We start from the raw sequence: 18,638 nt of genomic DNA, 5'->3' as shown, positions 1-18,638 counted from the left end.
TTGATACTGGTAATACTGCGGAACGCATAGCATCCCTTGACTGTAGTTGCAGCCTAGTGGTTTGAGCATTTGGGGACCAATCCTCAGTGGTGTTGGGTACTCTTTGGTAAAACAGTGGGTGCTTGCTTTGCTGGTGCTGGGGTTATCTTGGGCCAAACACTTGGAGAATGGGTTTTTGACCCTATCTTGTGTTCCCTTGCTTTGTATAACTAATTTCTCTTCTTTGGTCTCCAAGGCCGTGCCACCTTTCAGATATGGCGATGAGCTGTACAAGTACAATACTGTAATTACTTGAATGTGTGACAGCCTTTCATTTTAGGCTGTGTATTGTAGAGTGTGCAGTGCTGTAAATAAATTTTGTATTGTTTTGTATATTGTAATTTTCAGTTTTCTTATAAGCAAGGCTTCATGTCAGGTGCATGTAAAAAAAAATGCCAAAAAGTACCGAAAGCAAATGATACATCAATTGTTAATCAACGAAGAGCTGTTTAAAGCTACAGGGAATGTGTTACGTGAGTAGCAGGTCTCTTAAAGTGTGCATGTTTTACCAAAATAAAGGACAGAAGCTATACTGCAACCTGTTGGAAAAACCATGCATACAAGACACACTAGCTGCAAATCATACGCTCATTTAAATCACGTTTAGTTTTCCAATGATATGCAATCAGAATGTCGAAAAAGTTCCCATATTTATGCCCGTATTCAGGTGAGGTTCATTTGAGCATGTTTTTGAGTCAGAGTGTAGAGAGTGGATGTTAGACAGTTGCACGTTGGACATTATGCATTGCTGGAAGAGCACACAGGGGATGGCAAAGCCAATACAAATCATAGTATTATCACCTGGCATTAATGAACCTTTGTCAAAAAATCCAGAACACCACCCTAATGTGCTGCAGGCCACATCAGCCTTGCAATTCATGCCTCTTTTTGTCTAATATTGTCCCCGTGCATGCTTCTGTTTTTCTTTTTTGCTGCTGTTACTTTTTTACTTACGGTGTCCTTAAAGTCACGCTTGTTTTCCCCTTTGGCTCCCTTGCTTCACTCAGAGACAGGTTCGGGCTTTGTGTAGCATGTGCACTGGTTAATGTGTGCATGAATGCTACATTCAATTGACAATTGCTTCAAGAAAATGGTTTCCATACTGCATCTAGCTCATTGTAATTAGGCATCATATATCATATTCACTCTTCATGTCTGTTCCTTCACTTCCTGATCGTCAAATAGTATATGTGAAGGCATTTCTCTAGCCGACCTCATCACCCTTCTCTCCTCTGAGGAATCTTGCTGCACTGAAAGAAAGTGCCGGATGCTATTGTAAGTGAAAAACTGGTAAACAGTAGCAAGGAACTAGGTTTCTCTTGTGACATTGTGGTGTGATGTGCACCCGCATCAGACGAGCAGTGTTGCTACTTTTATAAAATGTTTTTATGCAACATGCTCAGAAACCAAGCAGAATAATACCGACAGTTTTTTTTTATTTTATTTTAACGAGGTAATTAATACATCTGCCACAACACAGTGACACTCTGCATGCGGTGAAATGTGCATACAGCGTGCTATGTCTAATTCAGGGCACATTAAATGCCATCAGCGTGAAAGCTAACCTGTTGCTGCCAGTGGGCATCTGGGTATACACTTTTTATTGCATTTTCATTGCTGCCAGAAAATGTTATCTTATTTTTGCGGCTGCGTGAAAACGTCCCCGCCGCGATGGCTCAGTAATGATTATAGACGCTCGACTCTCTGACCCGCAATATGTGCGTAGCCCAGCTACGACGATCGCATTTCGATGGAATTAACACGAGGTGGTCCGATGTCAGCGCATGCTAAGATCGCCAGATATATGGCCTAATCGAGCTCTCCACTATGCGTGTTTTCACTACGCCGCTCCACCGGGCCGATATCCGCACGCTACGCCACTGAAGCCGACACGCATACCCGGCCGTAGCAGACTTGCTAACATGATGGAAACGGTGGGCTGCCGCCGGCAGTTTCCAACGACAGTGATACCCTGAGAAGGCCAGCGTTGTCGTCGGACAGGTGCGTCTCTTCTCTAGAGGCAACTGCAGCCCGAAAATCTGTTGGGCGCTTCCAATTCTCAGTATTCGTAAACAAATTCTTTAATCCTGATACTCGCCGATTTCTCTGCGCGACTAAGTCCATAAATGAAACACGCACAGCTAGCCACATGCAGGCATCTCAAGTGAGGCATCGCTCACACTTGACGACCGGCTGTTTGTGGGGTTTGCGTCGAGTACCGCCGTTCGTTCAGCCTAGCTGCTGCTGGACGTCCGACAGCGTGTGTACTATGATTTACTGTGGTCGCAACCAGTCGCAACGACCGTAACTAATAGTACAGTACAGCCGCAATGTATACGTAAGTATCTCACTATCTCCTCAGCCTTACCCTGCAGCGTAAACACGGTTCGCACCGACCCTTCAGCTTCTCGGCATCGCAGCGTTGGCATTTTTGTAATCGGCGCCAAGTAGCAGACGACGGCGTTAATTTTTTGTCACTTTTTTTCCCAGTTTTTTAAATTTCGTCATCAATTTCTGTGTACACGCGTTTTAGCACCGCCCCAATTTACACGTCACGGGTACGTCACAACATGGCCGAAAAGGCGAATGTCGAGGATCGGGCCCCCGGTTGCAGGAAGCATCGCTACTGCAACCGGGTCGCAGCAGACGGCCCCAATTTTTTGTAATTTCTGACCGAACAGCTTCGCTGCTACTGAAATTTTTTTTTTCCTTTCTGCTAGGTACTTTCAGAAAGCAAAACATTGCACGCGAAAGCTCCAAAATACCGATTTTCACTACTCGTCGCCTGTTCCGCGGATGGGACCCCACATACCAGCATGGCGGTTGTTCACAACTCGGCCGCTAGATGGCGCCACATACACAAAATGGCAGCGCCCATGATAAAATAAAACGGTCTATATGCAACATACTGCAGGCATGTTCCATCGACAAGGGCGGGCTGACACACATTGCAGAACTATCGTTGCAGAGTCCACAGGTCGGAGACGGTGCTATCACAGCATGCCGCTCGACGAACAGCAGTACGCGAGGCCGAAGCTCAAGGAGTAATATAACAAGTGGAAAGGAACACCTGGGAACACGGCTACACACGGCCACTCGGCTACGATATTGAAACAGATGGCGAGTGCTGTTTTTGATGGGTTGGTAACACTTTTTTTTTTTGTCTAGGAAGGCGTGGGTAGGCAGCAATGCTGTTTTTGATGGGTTGGTAGCACGTTTTTTTTTTGTCTCGGAAGGCATGGGTAGCAAGAAAGGCATGCTGCCCATACTACAGTGGCTTGCTGACTCTCTTCACTTTCTTTGTTTCGTAGACGGCGTCCGCGTAAGTATGGGTACAGTGTTCTAGAAGGGGGCAGTGGGCTCACTGCCGTATCCATGCGCCGCTCCGCCGTGAAGCACTCAGTGTCGATATCTCCGGCGCCCGCCAGGGGCGCTGCTGCCAGCGTCACCTGAACGATCTCGCTAGTCGCTTCTTTTGCTTCGCGGCAGCGGCAACGACGGTTTGCTTTTCACAGCCCCTTTTGATCAGTTAGTCCTCTATCGCCTGCTAAATCCGTGTGGTCTTTTTGTGTCTCACGCTTTTTTAGCGTGCTATGTCAGTGAAAAATGCCTGGCCGTCGTCGAAATTACTGCTTCGCTCCTGGGTGCAGAACTGGCTACAGCCGTGTGAAAGACGCGCCGAAGGCGTCTTTGTTTAAAATATAAAATAAAAATAAAAACTTAAAATATAAGGCATGTATCTCAAGGGACCTGAACTCATAATATGAGAAAATTGTTTTCACAGGAGGATCAACCGGCTCATCAGCATCATGACTTCTAGGTTCCCGGCAGAAGCTCTGCGACCCAATTCTTCATCAGCCAAAGCACTCTCGGATTTTCTGAATTATATCACGTCTTGGGAGCAGCACGCTGGTGGAGCAGGAGGGTTCTTAAGCGAGTCAACAGCGAATGGTCTGCGTGTGACAATCCCAAGCACTCTAGAGCTACTGTCATACCTAGACAATTTAGGGTATGCTATCTTATGACATCTCGGCTTAGTCAGGATCCTATCGAAAATTTGTTTGGAATCGTGAGACCAGCCTTAGGCTGTAATGACCATCCAACTCCCACTCAGTTTCTCATAACAATGAACTGAATGTCATTCTATAGTTTAGTCAAAACTGTGAGATATGGCAATGCAGATCCATGTGCACTCAGTGCTTTGCTTGATGCTGAGCACAGCAGTGCAGGTGGTCCCCCCAGCAATGTGTGGGACCGGGTGGATGCCCTCATTGCTTCGGGGAACTTGCCAGATGCTGAAGCGATGTTGTCTTCAGTGGATCATGACGAACACATAGAGAGAAGCGACTCTCGCTTAACTTATTATGTGTCAGGATACGTCGCGAGGAAGTGCATAATGAAAACTAAGTGCCAGGAATGCATGAAAGCTCTGACCGTGTCATCTGAAGATGAGAGTCTTGGGCTGGCTGCATTAATACGATACAGAGACAGAGGCGGGCTTCTATACCCGCACAGCACACTGTTTTCTTTTGTGAAAACTCTTGAGGATGTGTTCACGGAATGCTTCAGCAAAAAACAGTTGCATACCGATAGCATTTTAGATGTGCTCAGCCTGGTGAAGGCAAGATGCATGCGCAACATTGGTTGCACTGAGCATTCAGCTGAGCTCGCCAAGAATGTGATCAGCTTTTACCTTACAACGCGGCTTCATTTTTTTACAAAGGGCATTAACTCAGAGAGAAACGAAAAAAGAAAGAGGACCATGCACAAGAAGATCGCGAAAAGTTCCTAGTCTGCATGGTGTAGGATTATGTCCACTTGTAAATATTCGGCCAGATTTTTCGGCTGCACGTGTTCCAAGTCTTAAAATAAACGTTATTACATAAGAGTGCCTTGTGTTTATTTCCTTTACATGTTCTGTTGGGTTTAGAGCGACGCAATGCATATAAATAGCTTCTCGAAGCAGCAATGCGCTGATGTCGAATTTCGCGCGCATAGTTTGGGAAGAACACTGCTTAATAACATGCATCTCCGCAGCCGATGGTAGTTGTAAAAAAAAAAAAAAGGGTTACGTTAAAATTGGCCCTGTGGTATTCTCACTGCGAAAATGCGGCGACCATTACCGTTATATTATCAAAATATCATTGCGCATTCTGAAGGCACCCTTCGCCATTGTCTGCGGTGCAAAACTTACCCGGCCCCATAGGTCACTGCATACTGGTAAGATGCAGCAAAAGATGTATCGTGCATCAGACGCCATGAATATCGCATTTCGTTCGGCAAATCCAGCAGTGAACGGTACCCGTTCTACTTCGGCGCGCGGTCTAGCTTCAGGTTACGCTGGGAAGCGCGCCATCTGCCGGTGTCGACATGAAGTGCGTCACGCGCCGCCGCCATGTGAGCACACTACAATATTCTAGAACACTGTAGTATGGGCCTGGTGCGCTGCAGCTTTGGCCGAACATGTGGCGCCGTCTGGGAGGCGTCGCTGTAAAAGGCGGCTGTCTGGATCCGCAACCGTGGGTAGCGCCAACGCTGTGTTCCGATTTCTTCTTGGTTCCCCGTAAGAATAAAAAATAAACAGCGACTAAAATAAGGGCCTGTACTTAGTCATTTCGAATCTCATATCGCACCCATTGCTTTTCGTTTCGGCTGTGCATTTCCCACTTTTTTTTTTTTTTTTTGTACAGTACTTCACGCTAGGTTTTTTTCAAGCATGCGCGAGCGACCGCTGATTTGTATTGAGCGCGCAGCACGCGAAAAACACACACACACACACACAAAAAAAACGCGTCATTTTTTTTTTTTTTTTGGACCCAACTCCAGCTCGCTGTAACAACTACTAAAATTTGTTGTAACCAGCGCTGGCAGGTCTTCGGACACGGCCTGTGTTGTAGAGAGTGCGGAGCCTTCCTGCCCAACGGAAGCTTTTTCTTTTTTTTTTTTTTTCTAACGACTTCCTAATGATAGTTTCCAGCTGTTCTCGGCGCTCGCTTTTGGGAAGCCTAGCCTGACGTACGTAGAAGATGTAGAAGCACGACATGGAGAGCGAAGCACATTGCAGGAGTGCGCGCTTTCTGACTTGACACACGTTCATGGCTCCCCGCAAAGAGAAAACGTCCTTTTAAACTAACAGCTCTATCTGCTGTTGTGTTTATGGGTGTCATAATAGTTATTAAAAAAAAAACCGTCGGGAGGCAATCGAAAATCAAGTTTTTTTTTTTTTTTTTTTTTTCGGTTTCCTTGGAAATCATACGAGAGCGATGTATAGCATCTTTAACAGTGGCACCCGGCCTTGCAGATGCAACTGGCATCCGTGATATTGCGTGGGTTTGCCAACAACTACATACAAAAAAATGAATTACATATGTGGTGAAGAGACGCCGAAAGGGCCGAATAAAACTTACCTCCAAGCTGACTTCATAGAAGGCGGTTTTCATTTCGTTAGCGCATTTTCTGAAGATATCCGAGGGCTCTTCTGCACTGTGAAGTTCCCCGCGCACTCCACGCACATGCTGGCTTCGTACTGTTTCTGACCGCGCACCAAGCAGTTAGCCTTAAACGAAGTGTCTAAAGGTACGTCCGACGGATCCATTCGATTCTCGTAAAGATACGGCGGACGTCGATATACAGGCTCATGGCTATATGCACGTCGAACGCGGCCACATTCCGCGTGCTACGCGTGAATGAATCTTATCCTCTATGATATCAGCTAGCCGCGACTCTCGATGAGGTGCTACGAAGAGTGCATCCGTTCTAACGTATATCGCATATAGCTGCAGGCGATGCTACGTACTGCACCAGCTCCACCAGCTGGCATCGCGATACGCACATTCACGAGTAGCTTTCGCTTCGCACTAAACTATCACCTCGATTTGCCCGTAATGCGAGCGAGCTATTCCTAGCATTTACACTGTCTTAGGTCCTGCATCGACCTTTGAAGATCTAGCGCCGGCACAACACACACACACCTCGCCGTGCAGAACATTCGGCAGTCCAAAGTATGTATGTGAAATGGCATTATGCTCGTTCCTCACATGCAGACCGAGAAAACAGGATGTTTTTAGCTAAATTCTTCGTTTAAATTCTACCTCAGAGCCGTGGCAGAAGACATGCCGAATCTACTAGAGGCCTGCACATCGACTCGTCGAGGTGAAGACCTACTGCACCGCACCGCAAGAGTGCACAACCGGAAAGCCGGAAGCGTGAATGATCCGAATTCCCTGTGAACAGCAATGTTCTTTGGTATATAGGGGATTACTAGACTAAAGTGCTTAGGCTGCATCTTTTTCTTGTCGCTGAAGTTTGCGTACATGTAGTTTAAACCCCCGCATGCTCGAGGTTAGCGTGACCCGACTGAACGGCCGCGCAGCTTTGAAACGATCGGGATCGATATGCATGCATCGCCGGGCTTAGGTACGCGGTAGAAAATGTGCGCTGCACATTTCGTTGAAGAAGCTGACTCTTGGAATTTTGCAGAGTGTACCATGCAAGCGATCGTTGCTACAAGCACGCATCCATGTTCCCACGGCTGGCCTACCCCGAGGCGCATAAATGTTCAACCGTGGACGTATCAATGATCGAAGAGAGGACAGATTTTCACAATATTGGGCGCGAAATCGATAGCTACCAGTGCTCAGTGTTAGAGAAATTCTGCCTTGATCATGCGCAATTCAGTGTTTCAGGTGTGGTCAGTAGCTATATAAGTTTGAACAGTTCGCCTTTCAAGTCAGCGGCGCCAGCGATGGATCGGCGGAGCGATTTTCCACGCTACACCGCTGTCTTGCTAGAAAGCCTATCTAGGCGGCGTTTGACATTCACCTGCATTTTGTTGGCCCCGTAATTGAAAGCAACGCCTTCAGAAACGCGTTAAATGTTCAAAAATGTATTCTCTTCAACAGTTTCACTCCAGGCTGTCAAAGCAGGCGGACGTTGATAAAACAGTTGAGCACTCCAGTCTTTAGAAATCTGTACAATCACCTTCAGTTTGTAAAATTATTGGAATAGGTCACTTTCCGATCGCTGGGACATAGGCCCTCATGACAGCGCTGTCATGTGAATAAGGACCACACCAGGCCGAAAGCTTGTCTCATATAACATAGCTAACCAAGGTATACCTTACAGCATTGTGTTGATTTTTATGGTGCCTAAGCGACTAATGCTGCCATGCACCAAGAACAAGGTTTAATGTATTTATTTTGTGTGTAATGACTAAAATGTTCTTTAGGATGTAGCTTGTTTAGGAACATTTTAGGAAACCAAAAATGCAGGAAATTTGCACGTCTCTCCTAGGATCATGCTGGGATGGAAATGGATCTGTTGGAAATTGTACAAAATGTTTCCTCTTTTCTCGACTCTGGCGCATGTGTAAGATATGGTTTATTGTTAGTTCATCTCCACACTCCTTGCATATTGGTTTGTCCTCTTTCATAAGTATGAAGCTGTGTGTGAGGTTTGGGTATGTGTTTTGTGAAGATGACCTAAAATGTCCTCCATGTTGTGTTTTTGATTACTGCATGATTTCCATTCCTTAATGACAGGTTTGACAAGTATAGTTTGTAGTTTATTTCAATGTTTCAAAAATCCTGCCATTTCACTCTCACTTTTCTTTGTACAAGCTTCTTGGTATCTTCATGCAGCATATTCACCCTCTGTAATTTAGCATTGCGTCAAGGTAACCTGGTTATTTCTTTTCATCACCTTTCAAGACTACTTTCCCGATTTCATAAAGTTTCTGACGACAGGAACTCCTTGGAAGTCATAGAAATAAATTAGATCCACAATCATGAGCTATCTAGGGTATGCATATACATGTCCATCGCTCAGTGGAATGGCGTCAGTACGCTGTTAGAACAGGTCTTGAGATAACAACAACCATTGTCTGAGGTGGTCCTTTAATGGGCATTGAAATGCTATGTAACTACAGGTACTGATAGAACTCTTGATCATGTTATGTGATGATGCGATCCTTGCATGAATATAGGTATACATTTCAGAATCTGCAGTGCACCACTTACTTGACCATTTGCCACCAGTTTGTGTGAAAATGTATTTTTCATGCATGTTAACCAGTGTTTAACAGATGACCCCTGTGCACAAGCCAAAAGTGCCACGAGCCAAATGTCACGAGGCCACACGACATGGCAGGAGCTGTTAAGCCAAGCTTACAAAGTTATATTTGAAATATTTCAGCTTCAACGTTTCAGCTCCAATTAAGAAAGGTTGAGGCTTACAGAGGTCTATGCCAGGTTGTCTATCACCTAACAGGGCAGCCTACGACCGTATGCTAATGAGTATATCTGAGATAACAGACATGAATTAAGGAATTAGTAGTAATGTTTGTAGCAAAGGGCATGTAAATTAACGAGAATCCACAGTGGGATCTGCAGACAAGAACCATTAACGCTGGCACACCATACCCTTACAGGTGGAGATTAGGAGTCTCCCTAATTTTTTGTCTGCTCAAAGCTTGTCATTTCCTTCGTTCTTCCAGATGAGGAAGATGTGAAAATGATAGCATCTAAAATGCCAGAGACCATCGTTAACAAGGATGCTGATCCCAACAGCGTAAAAAGGAATTTCAGAAAAGATGGGTGACTAGTAATGCTGGCAACAGTTGAAACTAAGTGGAAAGGCATGAAATTGAAATGCAACATATGCAGAGATATGTTGCGAGACGACCAGTCTGTGGTGTGCGACATCTGTCTCCGTTAGTTCCATCAAGTGATTGGCCAAAGCAGATGGGGCTTGTGGTTTTGTGATAAGCACAGTGTAGTAGCATAGATGCAACCTTGCCCATTAATAATTCGAGTGGAGTAAGTGCATTGTTTTGTTTTGTTCATGGTTTCCATGAAAACATTATGAGAAATTTTTTCCTAGAGAATGTTTGCTGAAATGTGAATATAATGTGCAATAAAACTAGTGTTTTCTTGCTGTTTACTTTTCCTTGTATACATTAGTTCTGTGAAGAAAACCACAGGCTAGAAAGAAATGTAATGGCATGCATTTTGATACTTGGCCCCGTTGTGCTGGCTCAGTAGTTAGAGTGCTTGGCTGCTGAACCCAAAGATGCAGATTTGGTTCCAGCCACAGCAGGGACATTTTAATAGAGGCGAAACAATAGGCCGTCATGCACCGTGCGGTGTCAGTGCATGTAAAAGAACCCCATATGGTCGAAATTATACCGGAGCCCTCAACTATTGTGTTCCTCATAGCCGTAATTATTTTGGGATGCTAAACCAGATATATATCACATCATACTCTGAGTAAGATGCTATTCATGGTCAGTTAATCATACACTAAATGATCAATTTTTTTTCTGCGTGGTACAGCAGCTGTTGTACAATTTTACTTTAGCCTTCATGAAGAATATCACACTGGCTCCACATGGCCTTCTGTTGACCCTTGATATGCGTCACAATCACACACCCGAGTATGTATTTGTCTAAAGGCACCTATGCATGCAAGGAGGGGACCGTTACTTTCCACTTGTCAGAACTGAAATGCATGATCCAGATCATTTCTGTAATTCAACTGCTTGCTATTTGAACTGTCCAGCATTGATGCAAGTTTCAAAGAACTGCAATTAGCAAATTAATCTAAGCAGCAAACCATGCCAAGAACTGCTTCGGTTTCATCTTTAGCAACTGTTTGGGAACTAAAATTAGCCAAATGTTGCAAAACATAGATGAGAGGTTACAAAATCTAAAAAACAATGCAGCCTACCTGTGGCATGTAGGGTTTCACATCCTAAAGTGACATATGTAGCTATGAAGAATACCGTAGTGGAGAGCTCCAGACTAATTTGACTGCCTGGGCTTTGTACTTTGAATTGACATCTTGCAGAAAACAGAAGCATTTGCATTTCACCTGCACCAAAGTGCGACTGCCATCACTGGTATTAAACATCACGACCTTGGGGCAAGTAGCCTAACGTGCCACTAAGATGTCGCAGCGTGTACGTACATGCTATACATGTCAACCTTTCTAGCATTAAAGCTGTCACATGCATGGCAGATATTCATGTTCAGCTTTGGACTGACAAGTTTAAAAGTGTACTATTTGTGTTTGTCTAGCATGAAAAACAAAGGAAACTAAGGAAAAACGAAAAAAAAAAATGAACATAATATGTTGAAAAAGCATTAGTCATTAACACATAAAGCATATTCGTTCCTTTATTAATGATAAAGTGGCCTTCAACAATAGTACAAAGCCTGAACATTTAGAAAGGTGCTGTGCCAGGCAGCTATTTTACAGAAACCTGAACCATTTCACCTGTAGTAATACGCATCCCGGCGGTGTGGGCTGGGCACTTATTTTTCGGTCCACTCCAACATGCGAAAACTGCATCGTGCATTCCCATTTTCCGAGTTTTGAGCTCTGTAGTACAGGCTAACAAATTGTCGATGACTTATTTTCGTCTGATTGTTGCACAGCGCGTGTAAATAAATTACCACTGCACCTAATAAACACTGACATGCACGTGCAACATCGCCGATCATAAACGGACACACTGATGTCCGTCCGGACATCGGCGCACTCATCACAGCACTCTTCGTAGTCTCACACAGCACTCTAGTAGGACGTAATCCGTAATCACAGCATCTCACGGTAAGCACAAACCACGCCTCCAGTTGTACAACAAACACGAATGACGCGATGCTTGGGCTAGAGACACGCCGGCGGTGCCCAGCTTTTTCAGCGCCGCTTGTACTACGTAGAACTTGCAGCATCAAACCTCAATGCGAGCAGAAAGCGATGCGTTACGTGACGAATCTCATCACAGATGGAAGTGAGGAAACTTTGAAGAATCAAAACTACATAATTACATAACGACCGTCGTAGACGTTAATCCACATAATAACGAGGACCAAATGAGCGGGCGTGCGGGCCGCGGGCTGGCCGTCAACACCGCGATTACATGCGCTTGCGCTCTGGTCGTGCTTGCCACCCTGCCGCGGTCCAACTCACGTAAACCTATCATCATGACATCACGTAGTATATCACCCATTCTAGGCACTATTCTTGCCACTGTACTATTCTTTGTAATTTCACATTTCACGCATGCAGTATGTAGTGCGTACTTCTTACACCTCGCACGTACACCTCATACCAACTTCGATTTGGCTACATATGGCTACCATGTTGTTGCTACAACCACATCTGAGTCCGGCTTTCCCGACGGATCCCAAGGCCCATATCGGAGAAAAATGCGTTGGGTCCGTCGGAAGAACCCTACCGATCGGGTCCGTCCGCCGTACCTCTGAAAAATATTTCCCGGATCCGTAGGACGGATCCCGAAGAAAAACGCACCGGGTCCGTCGGACGTACCTTTAAGACCATTGATCGGGTCCGTCCGACGTACCTTTAGCCACAGCCATTCTTAAATTAAGTCTCAAAATTCCCGATCACGCGAAATCCCCCACACAGCACGCGCTGTGGAGCTTGCTCAGCCATGGCTGTTTTTCCGCGCACTGAACCGTCACCACTTATTTCGACGCATCGAGTAGAAAATAAAAACTACGGTAGAGCTGCCAAGCGCCGAAAAAGCACGTGCACGCAAGGCCCGACGCCTTAGGGTACATCTCCATATACAGCCTGCTCGTCCCGTCCTGGGGAAAACGTGCTTTTTTTTTTTTTTTTTTTTTTTTTGAAGAGCCTTTCTATTGACCAACGGAGCCCAGCTCTCGGCTGTCGCTTCTGGGGGTCTAGCATGCCGTTTCCACATACACTGCCACCGAGGGGAAAAGCCAGTGCTGCGCATTGCACACTGCTTAGTTTTTGTTTTATTTGTCTTTACTTTCAAAGTGCCATATTGTTCGGGTTCCGAATTCCTACTTCAAAGGAAAAAAAAAAAAGCCATAGAGCTGCCAGCAGACGCGCTCGCGCGCGCACGATGCGCTGCGCCCAAAGCGCCGGCGGCCTTCTCTCAGACGGCGTGAATGGGTAGCGGCTTTCTTCGCTTTGCTTTTGGTTTATTTTTCAACACACACACATGGTACATGTGTCAGTTATGTACGCGTGTGACACGAGGCAGGAAATGACCGACAAAAGTTTTCTTCTCACAAGGTTTCTGCCGAGAAGAGTAGACTTCGCGTTCACTCCGCCGCCTCTCTCCGACGAGCAGACATACCACATATGGGTGCGCCGGCGGGAGGTGGCGCTACTTGAACTTGAAGGCTAGTGTTCCTGTATATGCTCCCTGCGGGAGCATATACAGGAACACTATTGAAGGCTACTTGCTACTTGCTCAGGCTACTTGCTACTTGTTCTGTGCGGACCACGTGCAGACTTCTGGGGACTCCGAGGGAATTTGCCAGCGACGTCGTCCGAAGCTAAGTGCACTTTTATATTTATTGTTTAGCTTTGAAAGCGTATTCTCCTGCATGCGTTAAAGCACTAATTTCAATCATAGGACCAGGGAAAGCGGAGGTAACCGATTTTCCCTAGGTAGGTGGGCGGGCTGCCTATGGGTCGTAAAGTTAAGGAAGACATGGGGGGCGAGGGGCTGGTGCAATGTGACGAGTGCAGGCGCTGGTGCTACATGGACGAAACTGGTTTTGAAAGCTTAGATGACGCCCCTAGCAAAAAAGACCAATAGGGTGCGTTATTGGTTTTATAAGAATCGGTATTGGTTCTGTAGGTATTCTATGTGTTTTATCTGCATTTCTATGAGACTTATTCAGAAACTCATAAATCTTATAGACTGGTACATATTTGTCCTATAGGCAATAGTATTGGTTTCATAGGTTTATCGGTGGGTTGTATAAGAAAAGTATCAGACCAGTGCAGAAGCCCATACATCTTATAGGCTGATACATGCTTGTCTTGTAGACTACTACATATTGGTTCATGTGTCTGATACATCAGTATGCCTTTGTTTATGGGTCTTGCATGCAGGATCAGTACGTTGGAGATTTTAGGTCTTTGTCATTGTTTCCTTTTCCATCTCGGACACATCCCCAAAACTCACGCATTTATCCTGTTTATTGAGTGTTGCCGCAACGAGCCGCAACGCTGCGCGCGGTCTCAACAAACTACGTACGGTTGGAGCCGCAAGACGCGCGACGCTGTTGCTACTGGATCACTGAATGGAGATGGGAAAGCACGCGGATATAGCACGGTTCTGTCGGGGCCCAGCTCAGTCCAATCACCCACATGTGCAGAGCAGGACGGTGAAATGGATTGAGAGGCGCGCGTCCAAGCAACTGCAACGCTGCAACCGCCGCGGAAGCGAGAGGAGTCGACATCGAGCACGCGACGAGTACGGCTCAAGCTGCCGACGCGGTAGCGCGATCCCGGCGGCGCTTCGCAGCGGAGAGGTAGGTTTCCTTTCTCTCACTCCCACTCCCGCGCTAGCGTTCCCGTGCTGGCCTCTCTCATCCTCCTTTCCACCTCTCCTCTGGGCGCGCATGTGCAGCTCCGTAGAGGCATTGGCGCTGGCGCGATCGCTGATCGGGCGGCAGTTCGGTCGGTGCCCTGTGTTTATAAGTTTTCGCCGATTTTCGGGGTGCTTCTCGAGGATATCAACGTTCCAGCGCACGGTCAGCTTTTGATCAGGTGCGTGTGCATCACTTGCAACTTCGGGCTGACGTTTATACTTTGTCAGTGTATGATGTGGCTTTGCGTTGCAGAATGCCGTTGCCTGCACGCCAACAAAGGAATTTGAATCGCGCGGTGTGATATAACGCAGCGTCGAGTTTTAAAGTTGTCGGCACGATTTCTTGAAAGTATTGATGAAACTTTTTAGCGTTAAACTGTTTTCGAATATCGTGCGCACTGTGTTTAAGTAGCAGAACCTGTGGTGAGGCGCAAGGCGGAATGTTGGTTCAGCAGCTACCTCGGCGTTCAGTAATGGCGGCGCCTCTCCTAACTGCCTCCGCATGAATACGCGCGCAATCGCGGTTGCCGGTATATGTGTGGACCGATTTTTTGAAGTCATGGTGGTGTCGCGTTCTTGAAATCGCTTATTTTTCAAGCTGTAACGCAATTTTTTATTTCTTTCAGGTGCCTTAGCATTCGAGAGACTACATCATCGGGCCGAAATCCGCAATCTTGGAGTCGAGGGCTACCTGGATGCAGTCAATGTTTGGATTATGTGCCAGTATGCGTTGCCGCTGTCATTGTGGATTAAAATGTGTATACATGCACCTGCTGCGTAACTCATCCCTAGAAAATGGAACATAGCTGCCCTCTCCTTTCAGGTGTCCGGAGAGGTAAAACACCCGCAGCTACTCGAGGAGACCAATATTCCATAGGGCCTACAAAACCAATAGGAAGCCTACTGGTTTTGTAGGTCTATCAGATTATTGACAGCTATGGGTGTACTAGCATTACAGACCTATCAGTTTATCAGATGCCATAGGACCGATAAAACCATAGCCTATACGACCAGTAAACAATTGACCTATAAAACCAATACTCCAGTAGACCTGTAAAACCAATCGGCTAGGATACCCATAAGACCAATACTCTGGTAGACCTATAAAACCAATATCAATAATCTGATAGGCTATTAGTTTTCTATCGGATTTTTTTGCTAGGGGCGGGGGAGACTAGTTTCTCGTGCAAGTTGTGCGTTAGGTTTAAGGAGACCATTCTGAGGCTGGAGGGTGAATGGGCCGTAAAGATTCAGGAGCTCGGGAGGGACCTGAAGGTTGAGAGGGAGAAAAGGATGGCGCTGGAGGCACAGGCAGTAGAGCTGGTTGGGATGGAAGGGGCAAAGACCGACCAGCTAGAGGAGATAGGGTCTCAGCTCAGGGAAGAACAACAAAAGCGAGCCGAGCTGGAAGGTCAGGTGAAGGCGCTTATGGCGCGGACAGCGAAAGACCCCGGGTCGGAGCAAAGTCAGGGGGTGGATGAGACCAGTGTTAAGACCCCTCATGATGACGGAGATGGAAAGGAGGCGGGCAGAGAAGATCACCCGGTGGCGGTGGAGTCGCAAGAGGCGGCTACACGATGCTACAGCGAAGTAGCAAAACAGTTGGCGGGAGGGCTAGCGACAAGCCCGGAATCGCGCGAGAAAGGTGAAACGCCGCTACGACAGGAGAACCAGCGAGAGCGAACCGGGCGGCAGTTAGCGCAAGCTGGAGATGAAAGGCTGGATCGTAGGAGAGTTCTGGTGGTGGGGGACTCAAATGTAGCAAGGTTTGAGGAAGCTGTCCTAGCAACAGTGAAGGGTGACAGGCGTTTGAAGGTGGAGGCCCAATCGGGGAAAGGTATGGTTGAAGCGATGACCAAAGCCCAGGAGGTGGTAGGGAACAACAGGGATGTAGAAACCCTGGTCATCATCCATGCTGGACTCAATGATGTCTTGAAGGGGACGAGCCGGAATCTCGGGAGGCAGTTAGAGGTAGGTATAAATAACATAAAGGAGGCCTCTGAGAAAGTACACGTGACTGTATGCACAATCCCGGAAGTAGAAGGGCAGTCCAGCAGAACAGAGGGGAGAGTAGTCGAAGCCAACCGGGTCGTTAGGAGCCTAAGCCGACGACTTGGGTACACCACAATGGAGGTTAACAGGGATGTGTACGAGGCCGGCCTCCACTCGTTTGCACGAGAAGGCATCCACTACAGCCGGGCCACCAGTAGGAGGGTAGGAGGCAGGATAGGCCGCCAGGCAACAGCTTTTTTAGGAGGGCCCAGGGCCCTGAAGCCACCAGTTTAAACAAAGGCGACCAAGAGGACGAACATAGACTAGGGAAACATAGAAGCCATAGGAGAAGCAACAGGCATAAGCGCAAGAGCCAAATTAATTCAGACATAGGGTATATTAACATGCAAGGAGGCAGGAATAGGCTAAAATGGGAGGAAATAGAAGAGCAGCTTAGGCAGGAGAAGTTAATGGTTTATGGATTTGTGGAGACGCATCTTCGGGACATGGAGCAACCACCCTGTAACCCTGATTATGCATGGGAATACTGCAACAGAACAGAGGGCAGCAGAAAGGGAGGGGGAATTGGGGTATTCATCCATAAAAGTACAAATTGGCAAAGAGTCAAACAGGAATGTAAGGAACATTTATGGCTAAAAGGAAAAGTGGCAGGGGAGCAAACACTCCTTGGCTTTGTATACCTGTGGACAGGAGCAACTGCCAAAGAGGAAAACAAAAAAATGGTAGAATGTATAGCAGGTGACATTAATGAGCTAGGAAAAGGATGTGAAATAATTATAGTAGGGGACATGAATGCTCATATAGAAGATATAGATGGATACACAGACTCGACAGGTACCATGCTGCTGGATATGTGTGAAAGACACAACTTAGTTGTCTGTAACAGTACTGAGAAGTGTGACGGGGTCATAACGTGGGAGGTAGGGAGTCGGCATTCGACAATAGATTATGCGATAATGTCACACAGGATGTACGATAGGCTAAGGGTCATGAACATAGATGAACATGGTGCCAGGAGTCTAGGCAGTGATCATAAACGTATCAAGATGAGTTTTGGAATAAAAACTAATTCAGGAATGAAACATGATGACCAGCCAGATGGGATCTTTTACTCGGAGCAGCAAATAGAAACAGCAAGCACCCAAATTGAAGCAGTAATCTCTAAGGATAAGAAAGCAGAGTGGACATACACAAAGTTAATGGGACTGTTTGGGCTAGAGTTGGCTAAGGTGCGAGTCAGGAAAAAAAGGACAAGACGAAAACCAAAGAGCTGGTGGGATGGGGAGGTGAAGAAGGCCATAGAGAAACGCCAGGAAGCCTCCAGGGAACACAGATATTCTAAGCATAGGGGAGACCCAGAAGCAGACGTTGAGAGAAAATGGGATAAATACATAAAATGTAGAAGGGAGGCATCCTACTTAATCAATGAGAAAATTAGAAGACAAGGTTCCCAGTGGCTGTCAGAAGTAAACAAAAGGGATAAAAATGCAGCTAAGAAATTCTGGCAACACTTGAATTCCCTGAATAATAAGACTAGCCTAGAGCAGAGGTCTATTGTTACAGATCAAGGTATTCGGCTAGAAGGGGAAAAGGCAATAGAGCATATACGACTAACAATGTCAGAAAAGTTTAAAGAACAAAGAAATGTAGTAGGTGCCTTAGTAGAGGACGATAGACCGGTTAGTGCAATTGTTCCAATTGGACAAAGAGAGTGGGAAAGGGCTGAGAAGAGAGTACCAAGTAGCACATCAGCAGGCCCAGATGGTATTCCTGTTAGGTTATTAAAGATGTTGGGCCCAAAGTCTAAGGAAACGTTAAGAGAGGTGGTGAGCAAAATGTTAATGGATAGCAAAGTTCCTGATGAATGGAGACTAAGTAGAATGAGCATGATATATAAGGGAAAGGGGGACAAAGCTGACATAGGCAACTACCGTCCCATAACAGTAACATCAGTGGTCTACAGGGTGGTGATGCAGATTATAAAGGACAGACTGCAGGCATGGGTAGAGAGCAAGGGGGTGCTGGGAGAGCTGCAGAATGGCTTCCGGAAACAAAGGAGGTTAGAGGACAATCTGTTCTCATTGACACAGTGTATCGAGGTAGCAGAAAAGGAACACAGACCCCTATGGCTAGCTTTTCTAGATATCAAAGGAGCCTATGACAGTGTACTTCAAGAAGCCTTATGGAGTATTCTGGATGTGTTAGG

The 18,638-nt window shown here is 46.4% G+C and overlaps 1 protein-coding gene across 1 annotated transcript; it reads left to right on the top strand.

Annotated features, from left to right (window-relative positions):
• The first annotated feature begins 13,402 nt into the window (after window positions 1–13,402).
• Window positions 13,403–17,192, top strand: LOC146210113 (uncharacterized). The gene is made up of 2 exons (XM_084581913.1): window positions 13,403–13,622; window positions 15,582–17,192. The coding sequence occupies exons 1-2, from the start codon at window positions 13,508–13,510 to the stop codon at window positions 16,703–16,705; spliced, it is 1,239 nt and encodes a 412-aa protein (XP_084438039.1). The 5' UTR covers window positions 13,403–13,507; the 3' UTR covers window positions 16,706–17,192.
• Window positions 17,193–18,638: the final 1,446 nt, after the last annotated feature.

This window comes from Amblyomma maculatum, chromosome 1 (genome assembly GCF_055883805.1).
Source record: "Amblyomma maculatum isolate TAMU_Amacu chromosome 1, ASM5588380v1, whole genome shotgun sequence".
NCBI classification, from domain to species: Eukaryota; Metazoa; Arthropoda; class Arachnida; order Ixodida; family Ixodidae; genus Amblyomma; species Amblyomma maculatum.
Note: the sequence above shows the minus strand (reverse complement) of the source record. Positions and strands in the feature narration are given on the sequence as shown.

Excerpts from the sequence above, each read along its gene's own strand:
- LOC146210113 (XM_084581913.1), top strand. The coding sequence starts at position 13,508 with ATGGGTCGTAAAGTTAAGGAAGACATGGGGGGCGAGGGGCTGGTGCAA. Across the intron at positions 13,623-15,581 it reads AAGCTTAGATGACGCCCCTA|GGGCGGGGGAGACTAGTTTC; the intron begins GCAAAAAAGACC and ends TTTTTTTGCTAG.